Source organism: Penicillium bovifimosum (genome assembly GCF_028826915.1).
Source record: "Penicillium bovifimosum strain IBT 22155 chromosome Unknown utg000005l_segment0_segment0, whole genome shotgun sequence".
Lineage (NCBI taxonomy): Eukaryota > Fungi > Ascomycota > Eurotiomycetes > Eurotiales > Aspergillaceae > Penicillium > Penicillium bovifimosum.
In genome coordinates, this window is record NW_026622714.1 from 3,832,326 (window position 1) to 3,848,601 (window position 16,276).

At 49.8% G+C, this 16,276-nt stretch overlaps 3 protein-coding genes across 3 annotated transcripts; all 3 read left to right on the forward strand.

Annotated features, from left to right (window-relative positions):
- Positions 1–796: 796 nt before the first annotated feature.
- Positions 797–2,182, forward strand: N7515_006654 (camp independent regulatory protein; the record flags this gene model as incomplete). The annotated part of the gene is made up of 1 exon (XM_056667398.1): positions 797–2,182. The coding sequence occupies one exon, from the start codon at positions 797–799 to the stop codon at positions 2,180–2,182; it is 1,386 nt and encodes a 461-aa protein (XP_056520994.1).
- Positions 2,183–7,252: 5,070 nt separating this feature from the next.
- N7515_006655 (Zn(II)2Cys6 transcription factor) lies at positions 7,253–9,128 on the forward strand (the record flags this gene model as incomplete). The annotated part of the gene is made up of 3 exons (XM_056667399.1): positions 7,253–7,734; positions 7,785–7,873; positions 7,930–9,128. The coding sequence occupies 3 exons, from the start codon at positions 7,253–7,255 to the stop codon at positions 9,126–9,128; spliced, it is 1,770 nt and encodes a 589-aa protein (XP_056520995.1).
- Positions 9,129–10,353: 1,225 nt separating this feature from the next.
- N7515_006656 (putative ABC efflux transporter) lies at positions 10,354–14,323 on the forward strand (the record flags this gene model as incomplete). The annotated part of the gene is made up of 2 exons (XM_056667400.1): positions 10,354–13,585; positions 13,650–14,323. 2 exons carry the CDS (start codon positions 10,354–10,356, stop codon positions 14,321–14,323), a joined length of 3,906 nt encoding a protein of 1,301 aa, XP_056520996.1.
- Between the last annotated feature and the right edge of the window lie 1,953 nt (positions 14,324–16,276).

Genomic DNA, 16,276 nt, shown 5'->3' on the forward strand with positions numbered 1-16,276 from the left:
TTGGAATCTCGGCGTTTACCAAGTTCCGTCCGATCGTTTCGCTTGGATCGCTTGGCCCGCTCTTTGTCTCCCCGCTTCCCTTATTTAACCTTCTTTTTTTATGATTTCTGCATTGTTTCTTATAAGCTTCCGGGATATTTTAGTTGAATAAAAATGACTCTTCCCTTATTCTCTCTCCAACTACCTTTCCCTTTCTCTCTCTCCAACTACCTTTCCCTTTCTCTCCTTTCCTTTTTCCCTCTTTCTCTTCTCTCTTTTCAGTAAAGAAAAAGAAGACTCCTGCAATATAGGCCTAAGCCATACATTCAAAATCGTTGTGGAGTCACGAAGTAGGTCATCCACTCTTTTTCCTCTCTCTGTGTCCTTTCAGCCTTGGCTCTCCCTTGTCTGTTCGGCATTCTTACGCCTCAAGCCCACTTTGATCCACAACAATCTCTGTGGCCCTCTCCCCTTCCCTTTTGGCATAAATGAAAAAACAGAAAAAGAAAAAGAAATAATCTGCCTTTCAGCCAGTCTAACCGTGTTGGGTGACGTAAAAGCTCGGCCTTACCAGAAGTCCTACACAGGCTACCCCATACCCAACTGACTCGGATCCTAGTTCCTTTTATATTTGGACCTGAACCCTATTTCCCTTTCTCTCCACTTATGTCTCTTTCCCTTTCACTCTAGATCTAACGCTTCTCTCCTCCAGGCCTCCCTGGTGTGCACTCACCATCTGAAACCTAATAAAAAGCATCTGTTCAACCTGGCCATCAGAATAAATCAACCGAGGTCGTCGGTTGACTCTCGAGCTTGGATGGAGACGTATCACGGGCACGTCCGCACTCCTGCGGACGCTATCATTCTATTTGAGGCTTGCCGGATTGGTCTCTTACCCCGCGTGCAAAGGCGACTCTCAGAAAAAGAACGACAATCCATACGATCTGGTTCAGTCTTTGTATGGGATGAGCGAGAAGCGGGAATGCGCCGATGGACTGATGGGAAGTCATGGAGTGCTAGCCGTGTCTCTGGTAGTTTCTTGACTTACCGCGAAATGGAAGGCAAGCGTGGAGGTGGCAGTACCACCCAAGCCACTGTATCCCGAGGAGGCAAGACACCAGAGAGTCGGGGCAGTGACGATGACCGCGATGGAACGGACGAGGGACCTGATGGGTACCGCTACAAACCAGATGGCTTGATGAAGCAGTCTTTCAGTATCACGACATCCAACGGTCAACACTTGCACCTGATTAGCTATTACTCACGATCTCATCCTTCTGCCGCCAACCTACAACAACCAACTTCCGATCCTGCGCTGCGCCACGTTCGCCCCCAGAAAGGACTATATCCCGAGTCAACCGTCAATGATCAGCAAAATCTTCCCGTTGTCACCCGCGGTCCCATGGCAGGCGCTGCATATCCCATCACTCCTCACCCCCTCGGCGCTTATCCGCGCGCCACGCATCCGCAGCCATATCCGGGAGCGTATGCTTGGCCGCCCACCCCTCTAGCCACACCACCGACTGTCTCCGTTCAATATGGCCCGGGTCCTTCTTATCTTCCTCCGGTAGCCGCCAACGGACATCATCATTATGGCCCGCCACACCATCAACCGCCACACCATCAGCCACCATCCCACCAACATTCAGGTGGACTCCCTCCCCCTCTCCACACCATGTCAGGCCCATATGACCGCCCCCCTCATATGGAATCAACATTGCCTCCAGCTGGACCACCACCGCACCAGCCAAGCTACATGAACCGTTCCCCGCGATCATTACATGACCACGCCCACGAGCAACGGAGCCCACCCGGTTATGGACACCCTCTGGGCGATCCTCGTATGGCATCACCGCGTGTGCCAGGACAGTCCTTGGCGCAGCCAAATGGACATGCACACAGCCCTCACCTGACAAAACAGGAAAATAACGCCCAGTTCCACTCTCTCAATCCCATCGCTGCCTCACCAAAGCTTTCTGATTCTGCAAGTGCTGGAAATGGTGTCCCCGGCATCAACTCATTGATGAACGGTGCCTCATTAGCTCCTCTGTCTTCCTCGACTGCTTCACCTGGTGCTCCCGCGAGCTCGAACGGAGCGCCTGCACCGGCAGCTGGACCACGGGATATTCCCAATGAGAAGATCGGGTTTGGGGGCGAGGATACCAGAGCATTGCGCCAACTGGATCGCGCATTTATTGCATGAAGCTGTCAAACGAAACAAAATCAGAAACAAACAAAACCCTCCTAGACCTGTCCACATGACTCGACGCCCAGCCCTACCCCCGCAATCTGGGTGTCCATGCTCTTCTACTTGCGATAGCTCCTTCCAGATGGAAGTCCCATTGCTGTTCCGTGATATCCTTATGTTTTTTTTATCTGTATCTTGTCATTATTAGCATTTTGCATGGGCCGGGGCAATTTGAATTCTCTTCATGTGGGCGGTGCGATAGCTATTGGTTGGTTCAATGGAACCTTTTTCATACACTATGCATTGGGATCGGTCTATATGGGTGGGATACGTTATTATTTAAATATGGTGTGTCTCGTCAATCCAAATGATTCTATACTTAGAGACCATACTTCATGCGATTTGTAGATCTCTATACCTGCTACGATAATCAATATGGAAAGAACCACACTTTCACCCCTATACGACCAACTTCTATACTTTATGAATGAACCAGATTTCAGATACGAGGACCTTGGTCGCAGACGTCACCAACTCACCGCACTTTCTTCACGCTATTACTCCCTCACCCTTATGCTGCCGTCTACTCCGTACACTTTCCATTATTTAACTAAGCTTTTCCACCTTCCATACACCCGAGCGTTGTCCCATTATTCCATACCTCTGCTCAACTCTCCGAACTACACTTCTACCCTGCAATTTCCACTTATTCCTCGCTCACCACTTACTCTTCCCTCACGGCTTATCCGTCGTTATCACCAAGAACACCGTCTCTGCTGTGCCTACCATCGAAGCCGTACACCATTCACTCCCCAAACAACAACCTGTTCTACCTCAAACACGATGACACACTCTTCACACTCCTTTACCACTGTTCATACATTTTTGATGGCACAAAGGACATGAGCAGGATAAAAAGGTATGAATAGTGGTAAAGGAGTGTGAAGAGTGTGTCATCGTGTTTGAGGTAGAACAGGTTGTTGTTTGGGGAGTGAATGGTGCGTCGAAGGCCGGGTTCGAGCCATCGACTTGTCTTTTGTTGCCGTGGCTCACCCCAGTCCAGTCGACCATATGGGACTGGGATTGTTAGGGATGTTTGATTTGCCCTCTAAAACGGCAGGATATAGATACCCGTTTGGGATATCTGACAGAATAATGGAGGAGGTGTGCACCATAGATCATGAGATCAGGTCCATCATCCTGCAGCCTGCTACCTACGAGTCACGACTGAGGCTACGACACAGCATACGCGGCCTAATGATCTGCATAATAATGAGCTATACATACCGTTGGTTCGTTAGAAAGAGACAGTATGAGTTTATAGACGCGCAGATAGCTAGAAGCATGACTACCTAAAGTACGGGCCTTCCATCTTCGAGGCCTCTTACTAGCCTTGCTGGGTCATGCCAAATATACGTCGATCAACAGATAATGCTAACGATGAGAGTATGGTGCCGGCCCTAAGACTGAGTATGGACAACGGCACATACTTTTAGAGACCCTATTTCTCAGGACCAAGAAGTTTACCTTCGTGTTTAAAACAACCCGAGGCTCTAGAGTCTGACACGGTGCCACGCTGGTAGTGTTCAGTGTTCACGCAAAACATAGGAAGGTCCCCCAGGGAATGGGCCATGGGCCATAGAAGCTGATAAAACGTCCGAGCTATGGGGGTTTTCCGGGTGATCTCCCCGGAATCCTTCTTGGGGCTGCATTCAATTGCGATTGGCCCTGTGTTAAGAGTCCTCGACTGAATATTAGGAGCAAAGAAGTTGCAGTTACTTGGCGGCATATGATTCAGACTGTCGTAACCATAATCCCAAGCTCTACTCCGTAGTCTGATGTCGATCACACTGTCACTTTGAGTTCAAGAGTTAGCCGGCGTCATCTGAGAACCCAGAACCATCGGCCCATCGCTTGTCTCGGAATGGTGTACGACGCATACTATTGCTGTCTGGAATCGAAATAATGCAGGTACCCAGGTATGTGATCCTTCCATGAATAAGATCGACGAGGTCCTCCTACCATACGCTGCTCGGTTCACTCCGTCCACCGAACAGATCGTAATGTAGCCCTGGTAAACTTGTTTGTCAGACTTGGTGAAGAGTCCGAGCTTTCCTCGGCCAAGTATGTTTTATTCCGCGTACCTACGAATCACAATGCCCGATCATCTGGATATTATTGTCAGACAAGTGGGCATGCAACCAATACTTGCTCCTGCAGACATAGTCTCTTGTTGTACGGAGTAGATAGTTCGCTCTTCCCTTCTCCACGCATCTGAGATCCATCCAGTTAGCACTGTTCTTCCGGTAGAATTGCAGAAACTATCTCTCCTGATATATATGTCATATCATTCCAAGGAAGAAAACCTGATTATTTCAGATCTGTCTTCCACAGTCTCCCATCAAATTCCTAACGTAGCCCAAAGGTTAATCAAGACCTTGTGACCAACGCCCAGAAAATTCCGATTGTTCCTCTTAAGGCAGTTGGGGCTGAAAGAGGACGGAATATGACCGACGCCAAGGAGATTGAGAAGCGAGAACGGGGACAGCTTCTGGTCTGTTGGACATCAAGAGCTTCTTCCGGGAACATCATAGGTAGCTAAGTGGAGAGATCAGTTAGGTGGCTTGAACGGAGCTTGAATGGATCCAATGAGAAAGCCCAAACGCTAAATTGAATTTCAATGATATGATTAGTGTTCTGTTAGTCGAAGACCCCGGCCAGTTGGTTATTCGTGATTGGCGTTCAGCGTCACCAGGGGCCTAGGGAAGGTTGTGCAGCAGTTCGGTGCCTGGCGGGAATTTCCCTTACACAAACAACTCGTGTCCACATATTGTCTTCCAATGGAGCCTCCCATTGAAATAGTAACTGTATTGGACACTGCCATTTAGACAGGAGGTCAAAGAGCCAGCAAAGAGGGAAATGATTACTGTGTAGAGGGCGAGCAGAGCAAAGTGAAAGCCCAGGCCAGAACTCTCGGCTGAGTTACTGTGTTCGTCGATGGTCATGTGGCCCCCCCCTTATTAACCGGAATACCGGATGAGTTCCGGGACTTTTGTCCTCTTTCTCTCCATACGATGTGCCCCATATGTAGGTACGTGAAGCCATCACAAACCCCCCTGTCAGGAAACATACGATATATGAGTCGAAAAGCAAAAGCGTCGACCTAGGAACTGCTTTGTTTGCGGCCCCACTGAGCGGGAAGGACCGTCGACCCGCCGGAGACTTTCCATTGTTTACATTCTGTAGACAGGAGATTCATTGTAGAAAAGACATTCAAATGAAGGAACGGGAAGGACTTACTCCGTACTCCATAACTACATCAGGGCAGAATCATGATGCGACACCTAAAATAAAAGGAAAAAAAAAGAAAGACGTCCAGTACTTCAGAATGTTCCCCATATTTTTTTCCCAAGATCATCCGTCAAAGTTACTTGACTCGTTTAGTGGCACATACCATCATCGTAATCATCGTTGAGCGATTGGCCCATCTTCTTGGTCCATCCCCGTCATATCGATGGACTTGCAGAGTCGATCATAGGCACCGAAATTACGCAATATAGCAATTCTCTCATCGTTCAGTTTAACGACTCTGAACCCAATGTGTGAATCTACAATATTCCCGCACAGCTGAAGGTCGTACCAGGCAACCAGAGCACAGTAGCCTCGTCTCAGCTGAACCAAACGGATAAAAGGGTAATTCAAGGAGGCCCCAACATCCTGTCATCAACGCCAGATAGGTGTATTTCCTTGTTAGTCTCCCGGCAGATCCATGGGGGCCTTGCGCAGCTCAGTACTTTGGTTAAACCTTCGTCACATTCCACCCCTTATGACCGTCTACGGTCACAGGCAGTGAGTAGAAGATGATGAGAAATACCAGAGCTAACCAGAGCATAAAGACTAGTGGGTGATACCTCTAAACAATTCTATTCAGGAATCAGGATCACGGATTCCGAACCTTGTCAATTCCCTGCAGCGGATGTCCGTGCTGGTCGCACCAGAAGATCTGGCCCACACTTTACCCCAGATTTGGCGTGATCAGACGAAAGGAAATAATTCAAAAGAGCTGAAAATTTCAATCTAGACGGGGATCGAGGTGCGCTTAGACCTGAAGGATGGGGAACGGTCTACGAAAATAGAAGATCTTCCCTTTGGAACCGTCTTCCTGGAAGAAATGAAAAAGAGAAAAAAAGACAGTAAACATGCCATGATGGATGAAGAAAGCTTAGTGTGGGGGTCGTGGCTTTTACACCAGCTGAATGGTTCAGAGCTAAATAATATCCCCAATTCGTATTGCTATCAACCTAAAGCTACGCGGACCAGACACATCCGAGAAAGTGATGTGCCTTGGCTCCACGGATCAAGGGGGAGATGTCTTACAGGTTTTAGTTCTGGAGTATTACACATGGACTCGTGACGAATCACCCCATGTCGAGGTGACTATGCTACTTAGGACTAGCATGGATGTAGACAAACATACCTGTAGGGAGGTTTAGTATCTCATGAACCCAAGGATCAGAGATTGGGTCCCAAGGAAACTGGAAACTCGTTGAAATGCACAGTAAATCCGAATAAGCAAATCAAACTCAAACTCCAAAACATCGTCAATTTGCTTTTTTTTTGGGACTTCTTCACTGCAAATCAGATCGAATCCCCAACATGCTTGGCAGCCTCTCCCCCGCATGGGCATAAGTACATAGGCAAAAAAGAAAAAGAAACGTCTAATTTGAGGCTAATGCGTTCATATATAAGCCGAGAAACTAATGTGGCCCGGATTTTCATTACGCATTTGATTCACGCAAGCCATAGACCCCAACTGTACTTAGGTTTATATTCTTAACGTCCTTAATATTCTTCAGATCGGACTAGCTTTTCCCCTCTCTTCGCTCCATTTCGCCATTTTCTTTTCTATTCTCTATTCTTTTCCAGAGAGCGTATAACCTCTCTCTGATCACACGCACCTCGGTGGACCAAGCACATTTTCCCGTTATTTCTCCCCCTCCATTTATACCCGTCAGCCTCCCCCCTCTCTCGTCAGCAGAGCGCATCTGGGCTCTTATCGGATGCCCTTTCTATTTTGTGTTGTCAATGCATACCTCATCCTTTTTCACCTATTCAGACTTAAATGACTCTGAGATTCGAGAGGGGGAAAATCGAGACTTCGAGAACTCCACCATACCTTTTTCAGGAATTCGTGGCTCATTCGTCCGAGCCAGTACATCCAGCGCCAGCACCGGAGCTAGCACCGACGATGCCTCGGCTGATTCAGTAGACTGGAATGACGAAAAGTCACCATCGATCGACCGGGACCAAGGCCAGCAACTACACCTTCAGTCGCAATTGTTGGAAGATATCATGGAGGTACCTAAGGTGGAAGAAATCGAGGACGAGCTATCAAGCATCAAACAGGATGTGGAGTCCGGACCCGCCGTTCCACGAAAACGTGGTCGCCCACGGAAACACCCGCTGCCAGTCCCCGGGGGTCAGGCCAAGGTCACCAAAGGTCGCTCCAAAACTGGTTGTATAACCTGTCGTCGCAGAAAGAAGAAGTGTGACGAGACAAAGCCTGCGTAAGTTGGGATTAATCTCGATCTGGGGACTGTGTCTAAAGGGGATATAGGTGTTTGAACTGTCAGAAGAATGCGGTTGTTTGCGAAGGCTACCCACCTAAGGAGATTTGGAAAAGTGGCAGACAGAGACAGGCTGATGGTACACGTTCTTCGCCTCATTTCCAACTGTTTGTACTAACTTTTCTTCTTGAATAGCTCGAACCCAGTCCCTTGCAGCTATCCCGCGCAGTTTACCCCTCCTCATCGACGGCATCGAAACCGACATCGACCGCCGTTTTTTGGACCATTTCGTATACGGATTCAGCCGCGTGCTGACACTGATCAACGATGACTCAAATCCCTTCAAAGAGATCCTTTTGCCGATGGCGACGCAACACCGGGGGTTGATGCATTCACTAATGTGCTTGTCCGGGTCTCATCTTTCAGGTCTCGATCCTGAACCGAAGCTCAGAGAACGGAAGTATTTCCATTTCCATCGCGCGATTCAGGATCTGAAGGATAATATCGATGCTTCATCGTCCTCGAAGCCTACCGAGGATAAGGATGGACTACTAGTCGAGGACCCGATCATCGCATCCACCATCGCCCTCAGCTTGAACACCATCTGCGAAGGCGAAACCAACGGAGAATACCGACCGCACATGGATGCCGCCCGAATCTTGCTATCATCACGGCCACCCCGGAACGAGAAGTTCCACCAATTCATCGTCGAGTTCTTCCAGTACCACGACGTCTCAAACTCCCTCACATCCCTCGACCGCCGCCCCAAACTTTTACACAAGGAGTTGAATCTCCCAGACTTCGTCCCCGGCGCAGCAGCGGGGATGTTCCTCGGTGTCTTCGATGGGCTGTTCAACTATATTTCCGAGATCACCCAGCTCCGCGACCGGATCCGTGCCCGCTTCGATGAAGGCTATGAGCCGGCAGTAGACTACCAAACCCTGAGCGAGGCCGTCGCAATTGACACGGCAATCCGCACCTGGGAGACCTCGCACCAGGCCGATACGCCGAACTGGTACTTGGCTCAGTTATATCGCCAGTCGACCTGGGTATACCTGTATCGGACGATCCGGCCATCGCGACCGAGCGATAAGATCGCCCAAGTCGTTGATGACGGACTGTGCTACCTCGACCAGCTGCCGCAGGATGCGGGCGCGTTTAGTATCGTGCTGATGCCGCTGTTCCTACTTGGGTGTTCTGCGTTCCTGCCGGAGCAGCGTCAGCGTATCACGCAAGGGTTTGACAATCTCAAGTCCTATTCCAATCTGCGAAACATCGAGCCTGCTTTTAAGGTTGTTTCGCGGGTTTGGGAGATTATGGATACTCATATGGAGGATAGTTGGGATTGGGAGAAGATTATTCGTGATATGAATATGGATTTCTTGATTACTTGAATCTCCTCTTCTTTCATGTACTCTCATGTTCCCTCTCCTCTTTCTTACCCTTCTTATACCCCGTGATTTTCTATTTTACCTTTTGTTCGTCTATTCTTACCGCTGATTCTACATTGGGGCATAATGATCATCGCCCGGGTGGGGTTGTATCATGCGGCGTCTTATGAGTGTGACTCTTCTCGGAGGGTAATGGAGTGTTATGTTTCATGTTCTTTCTCTTCTCTTTGAATAATGCGCGGGATCTCCGTGTGCAGGGCGCATTCTCTACCTGTGCTTTGATTCGATATACGCGTCAAGCACTAAGGAGCCCTGGGGGTTTCTTACAAAACCGACCGGGATGGTGTTTATGGGGATGGATGTCGAGTGGTCGACTGGATGAATTTCATGTGTGACGTGGGCGTTCTATTGTCTGGACTCTGGAGAGGTGTGGCCTGGTCTGGTTTATTGGATTTATAGTGTTGATCGTACATATCGAGAAGTCCTCGAGGGGTGCATGAATAAGAAATTGGGCCTTGATCCTTGTACAGTATTGGATTGTGAGAGTGCAGACCGCAGCAGGCGTGGGATCTTTCATCTCCTTACGTTATTCTTGTATTTTGTATTGTCATTGGATCAGACATCCTTGAACATAAGTCGGTCATACTAACAATCTTTATGCAGAGATATGCTCAAACTTACCGTTGCTGCCAAAAGTGCCGAATGTCCTTTTCTGGCAAATGGCAATGGATTAGATTCTTCCCTCATCATTACATCACGATAGATTTAATCGTATATATCTACTCGGTCTATCTCATATGTCTTGTCATACTACATGTACGTGGAGTACACACCAGGTGGCACCCCGGTCAGTGACAGCTCCTCGCTTAATGCAAGGACCACGTTCTGCGGGGTGACAGGCCAATTGCATCAAAGCCTCGGGCGCTAAGTATAGTCCGGGGTGACGCCCGAGGGAAACGTCTGATATTTTTTATCTTCTTCTTTCTTGGGACAATTACCACTCAAGAGTGGGGGTTACTCTCGTCACTGATCTATAGTCGAGGATTCGATCCTTTAGCAGAAATTGGGGGGCCCATCATCCTGCGGTCATCCTGAGGTCCCATGTCCTGCATAACATCCATGAACAGGGGAACCTGAGACCGACATACACGAGTCACTAGGGGAAATGACCTGGTAGGTGCATGACTCGCAGCCACACAATCTCGCTAAATCGACAAAAACCATCACCATGGAAAAAGACGAGATCATCGCTGAGCTGAGCGTAGCGCAGACAAGTCTGCCGGCCGACGCATACAACCTCACGTTGCGCGCGGTGAATCCGGTAGACATCCAAGTCCGCAATCTCTCACTTGAGGTCAACACCACTCCTCCAATATGGGAGACCTCCCCAACACAGATTTGGCAGCGACTACGGGGCCACCAACCCTCAAAAAACACCAAGACAGTCCTGGATAACGTATCAGCATCCATGCCAAGCGGAAGTCTCACAGCTATCATCGGAAGCAGCGGCTCAGGCAAGACCTCGCTGTTGAACCTAATGGCCAGTCGGATGAGTCTGTCCCGAACAAACACAAGCGGCACAACGACCTTCAACGACAACCCGGACATCACGCGCATTCGTAGCGCCTATGTTATGCAAGAGGACGTTCTCATCCCAACGCTGACTGTCCGCGAGACTCTGCAGTACTCGGCAGACCTGCGTCTGCCGCCCCCAACCACGCCGGCAGAGCGCCATGCAATCGTGGAGCAGGTCATCCTCGAGCTGGGACTGAAAGAGTGCGCCGATACGCGCATCGGTACAACCGCGCACAAGGGCTGCAGTGGCGGGGAGAAAAGGCGCACTAGTATCGGCGTGCAGCTGCTTGCTAATCCGTCGGTGCTGTTCTGCGACGAGCCGACTACCGGCTTGGATGCTACGAGTGCGTATCAGATTATCAGGACTTTGAAGAGGCTTGCGCTGGATGGGAGAACAGTCGTTGTCTCGATACATGCGCCGCGCTCTGAGATCTGGAGCCTTTTTGATAACGTTGTTTTACTGGCCAGGGGGTCGGCTCTGTACAGTGGCTCGGTGGAAGGGTCATTGGCACATTTTCAGGAATGTGGGCATGTTCTTCCGCCGTTTGTCAATCCGGCAGAATTTTTAATAGATCTTGCCGCTGTGGATAATCGGACCGAGGCTCTTGAGGCTGCTTCGTATGCTCGTGTTGAGCGGTTGAGAGAAGTGTGGCGGTCGAAGCAGGCTGTGGCGATGGAGGTGGAAACGAAAGGAGAGAAGGCCTTGAAGGCTGGGGCTGATGACTCCGAGACTGGAGCTGTGAAGAAGGTTTCGTTCCGTCGACAGTTTCGAGTTCTGACTTCCCGTACTTTCAGGACTACCATCCGCGACCCGATGGGGGTTGCTGGTAGTCTTCTGGAAGCCGTGGGAATGGCAGTCATCACTGGCTGGATCTTCCTGCAGCTTGACGAAAGCCAGGCTGGGATTCGCTCGCGCCAAGGTAGTCTCTACACTGCTAGCAGTTTGAATGGCTACCTCATTCTGCTGTATGAGACCTATCGGCTGACAGTCGATATTCGACTGTTTGATCGGGAGCATAACGAGGGCGTGGTCGGTGTGCCGGCTTTCCTTCTCAGTCGCCGGGCAGCTCGGTTACCACTGGAAGATCTCCCTGTGCCGTTGCTCTTTGCTGTCATCTTCTACTTTATGGTGGGATATCGTCTTGATGCGGGACAGTTTTTCATCTTCTTTGTCCTCACTCTGCTCACGCACTACATTGCCGTGACTTTCTCTGCTGTGGCTATTGGCATAGCGCGCAGTTTCCCCGGAGCCAGTCTGGTGGCCAATCTATCCTTCACGCTGCAATCCTTTGCATGCGGATACTTTGTACAGTCGAACCAGATCCCTGTTTATGTGAGGTGGTTGAAATGGTGTGCCTATACCTTCTACACTTTTGGGGCCCTGTGTGCCAATGAGTTCATCGGACCGAATGGCCCAGAGCCCGGGCAGTTCTACGCCTGCCCATACTCTGATGATCCACTAGACCCAGCCTGTAAGCAATACACGGGTCGCTACATCATGCAGAGTCTAGGAATGCCGTCCAATTGGATTTGGCGGCCGATCGTCGTGCTCATAGCGTTTGTCTTTGGACACTATCTCTTGGCTGCTTTGTTGCTGCAATACAACCGCTTTGCCATTGACGTTGCTCAAGCACGCAGAACGGAAGGAGATCCATCGACCAGAAAAGCCAAGCTAGCGATCCGCCCCGCGGAAAAGGCGCGCAAGGTGGCAATATCGCTTGATCAGTATGCGCTGGATATCCGAAAGAAGCAATACCTGTGGCAAGCCGCGAAGACACTGCATATCCTGAGACCCATCACTACTGAGTTCAAATTTGGAGAGCTCAATGTTATCATGGGACCGTCCGGGAGTGGCAAGACATCGTTGCTAAATTCCATAGCACGCAGGCTACACGGGTCCACAGGGACACAATACCGTGTCCATGGTAACATGCTATACAACGGCGCCATACCCTCAGAGAGCGTTGTGCGCTCTGTGACATCCTTTGTAACCCAGGATGACGACGCGCTGATGCCCTCGCTAACGGTCAGGGAGAGTCTACGGTTCGCCGCAGGTCTCCGCCTCCCCGTCTGGATGTCGCGCGAAGAGAAGAACCAACGCGCGGAAGAGATCCTCTATAAAATGGGACTGAAGGAATGCGCCGACAATCTCATCGGCAGCGACCTGATTAAAGGCATCAGCGGCGGCGAAAAGCGCCGCGTATCAATCGCAATCCAGATCCTCACCGACCCTAAGGTCCTCCTCCTGGACGAACCAACCTCAGGCCTCGACGCCTTCACGGCAATGTCTATAATCGAGCTCCTTCACAGCCTCGCCGCTGAAGGCCGCACCCTCATCTTAACCCTCCACCAATCTCGCTCAGACCTCTTCACCCACTTCTCCCAAATCCTCCTCCTAGCTCGCGGTGGGTACCCCGTGTACGCAGGCTCGGGGGCGCAGATGCTAGCACACTTCGCCGAACAGGGCCACGAGTGCCCGCGAACTACCAATCCGGCAGACTTCGTCCTTGATCTGATTACGATAGATCTGCAGCAAGCAGACCGCGAAGCCGTCACGCGCGAGCGTGTGCAGGGTTTAATCTCCCGTTGGCAGTCTAGTCCCCCCGAGCCAGCGTTAGGCCGTCAGACGTCGCAAATTGCTACGCCCGCAGAGCTAGGTAGTCTGAAGCGACATATGTTGCCCTTCCGAATTACATTCCCGCTGGTTCTGCACCGCTCCTTCATGAACTTCTGGCGCCAGCCGCCGCTGGTCATGGCGCGGACGATGCAAATCCCAGGGGTAGCGATTATTATGGCACTTTTCTTCGCGCCCATGAAGAACGACTATGCAGCTGTACAGACGCGCATGGGCTTCATTCAGGAGTTTGCGGCATTGTATTTCGTCGGTGAGTTTGACCCCTTTTCCTAGACTCCATCCAGCTGTGTGTATCCATACTCATCTCTCACTAGGCATGCTCCAAAACATCGCCATCTACCCCAGCGAACGCGACGTCTTCTACCGCGAAGAAGCAGACAACTGCTACACAGTCTCGACGTTCCTCCTCAGCTACACAGCGATCGAAGTCCCCTTCGAGATCATCTCGTCCCTCATCTTCGCCGTACTAGCCGCCTACGCAGACAATATGCAGCGCACAGTAAAGATGTTCCTCATCGCCGCGTACAACTGCTTCTGCATAATCAACTGCGGTGAGTCCGTGGGAATAGTATTCTGCACTCTCTTCTCGCACGTCGGTTTCGCCGTCAACGTCGTCTCCATCCTCCTCTCCATCTCCACGATCCTCGGCGGCGTCATGAGTCTCAACGTCAATGAGGTGCTGCAGGCGCTGAACCATCTCTCGCCGATAAAGTACTCGATTGCTAATCTGGCGCCGTATTCGATTCACGGACAAGTCTTCCATTGTTCTGGTGCGGAGAGGCTTGCTAACGGGAATTGTCTGATTGATTCGGGGGAGCAGGTGCTTCAGCTCTACAATTTGGATAAGGATGGGCCGATGAATATTATGGCTCTGGGGGTCTGTACGATTATTTATCGGCTTGTTGCTTATGCGTTTTTGGAGGTTACGAGGTCGCACGGGGTTATGGAGCGGTGGAGGGAATGGCGGGCTCAGCGGAGTGATACATGAATTTGGGGACTTCAATGTTCTTTCTTTGTTTTTGACCTTGTCTGTTGAGATTCCCCCTTTACATGCAATTTATTCATGCGATTTATTTCCTATGTCCTGGACTCCTGGTTGGATTCGGACCTTTCGCAGATTGGCCTCTGGCTTTCTTCAAATCCTAGACCTTGTCCTAAAGACTTTTTTCCCTACCTACTGTGTAGTGTCCTGAGTAAAATATTGGTGACAATCTGAGAAGCGTTGACGTGGTGTTGATTACCTATGACATGCCAAAATGGATACAGACGGTGTAGCCAGTGACTCACAGATCCCATCCATTCTATGTGCCGGGTGCTCTCGGGCGTCCTCTGGGGCGGGCTCTCGGGCGTGCTCTCGGGCGAGAGCGCCCGCCACATAGAACATCGAGCACCGCCGACAAGAAAACTTCCAAGATGAATCCAACACACAGTTACCAGAACTCCATAGTTGTACGCAGTACAATACATTCGATTGAACCCATTAAAACTTGTTCTAGACTACGCAAGTCCAAGACCAAAAAAATTTAAAATTAAAACAAAAGCCCAAGCCTTACTGAACAAAAGCCGTTGTCTTGGCATCCATCGTAGATGGACTAAACGGCAAAATCGTCGGAACGAATTTAAGCATAACGCCAACCATTGGATGAAACAATTAACCTTAATAATCAATCTCTCGCCCGACAGTTCCTTCCGAGTTTTTGGTTCAGCCGTTCCACGGATGGCTGTCAGCGCGGAGGCGTGGTCGACCCAACTCGCTTCGGCCCTCAATAGGAACAGTTCATGGCAGATTCTGGGTACTGAGTGTGAATGGGTAACTCGGCACTTTGAGTTATGTTCCTGGTGGCTATGAGTTCATAGCACGTGGGGATTCAGGAACATCCGCTCAACTCTTCCTATGCTTCAGATATGACGAGGCTGTGATGTATGAAATGTCTACTTACTTTACATTAGATAACTAGATATTGCAAAACCGTGGCATAACCTACTGCGACGTTGTAGTTACTGCGTAACCACGCTGTCAAGCGCAGATCAGAGAGTGTCTTAGGGAAAAGAAATAGCCAACGAATCAGACTAGAAAGCTGAAAAATCTCAAAAATCAAAATCAAGTCGGAAATCGAAAATTCCTCAAGCCACGAACACCCCTCAGTGGGACTGCTAACGCCAACAGCCCACTTGGTTGGCGGAGGATCGACGCGCTGTGCGATGGACCTGAAGTGTGGAGCCGGATCTGCGAATCGGAGGATTGGTGTGCGTGTGTCTTGGGAGTGGTCCCTGTCTATCGTTTGTTCTAGAATGTTGGAATATACTACTTTGTTCGATGTGTTCCACTCTTTTGTCGAGTAAACCTGAATGTGGTCATTTGTGGGTGAGGGGATTTTTAACATTCCGAATTTTTCTCGCTCTTGGGTCTGTGGCTTCAGGATTGTTCTGATGATTGATTTTTTCAGTCTTCGTTCTCTGTGGCAAATAGTATTCCAAGTAACTCTGTACTCGCATGTCTACGTCTGATACTGGCAAAGATTGTATAGTAGGTAAAGATCGTATATTTCGTGTAATCTTCCAAGGACTGTCTATCGGTCTATTCACAAGTCTATATTTTCCTCCCACGTGTAACTCCCATATTCCCGTTCCCATTGTGGGGGTATTTCCCAAACAAAGCGTAAAAAATCATAGCTCGTGTGACATCCTGCCCCAGCGAGAATCAACCCGCCATGAATGGGGAGAAGACATGTCGATTCAACCGAACATGTTGCGTAAAATCACCAATCTCATCTTTGAATCAAAAGGCTATCACCAACTTGGGCGATATAAGAAGAAGTAAAAGAAAGAAAACGTCAGCTGCCGACTGGGGCTAGACATGACGAGTTTTGAAAGGTATAAAACATCAAAGAAAGGATGCACGGTTCAACCGGCAAGAACGATGGCATAAGACATAAAAAAA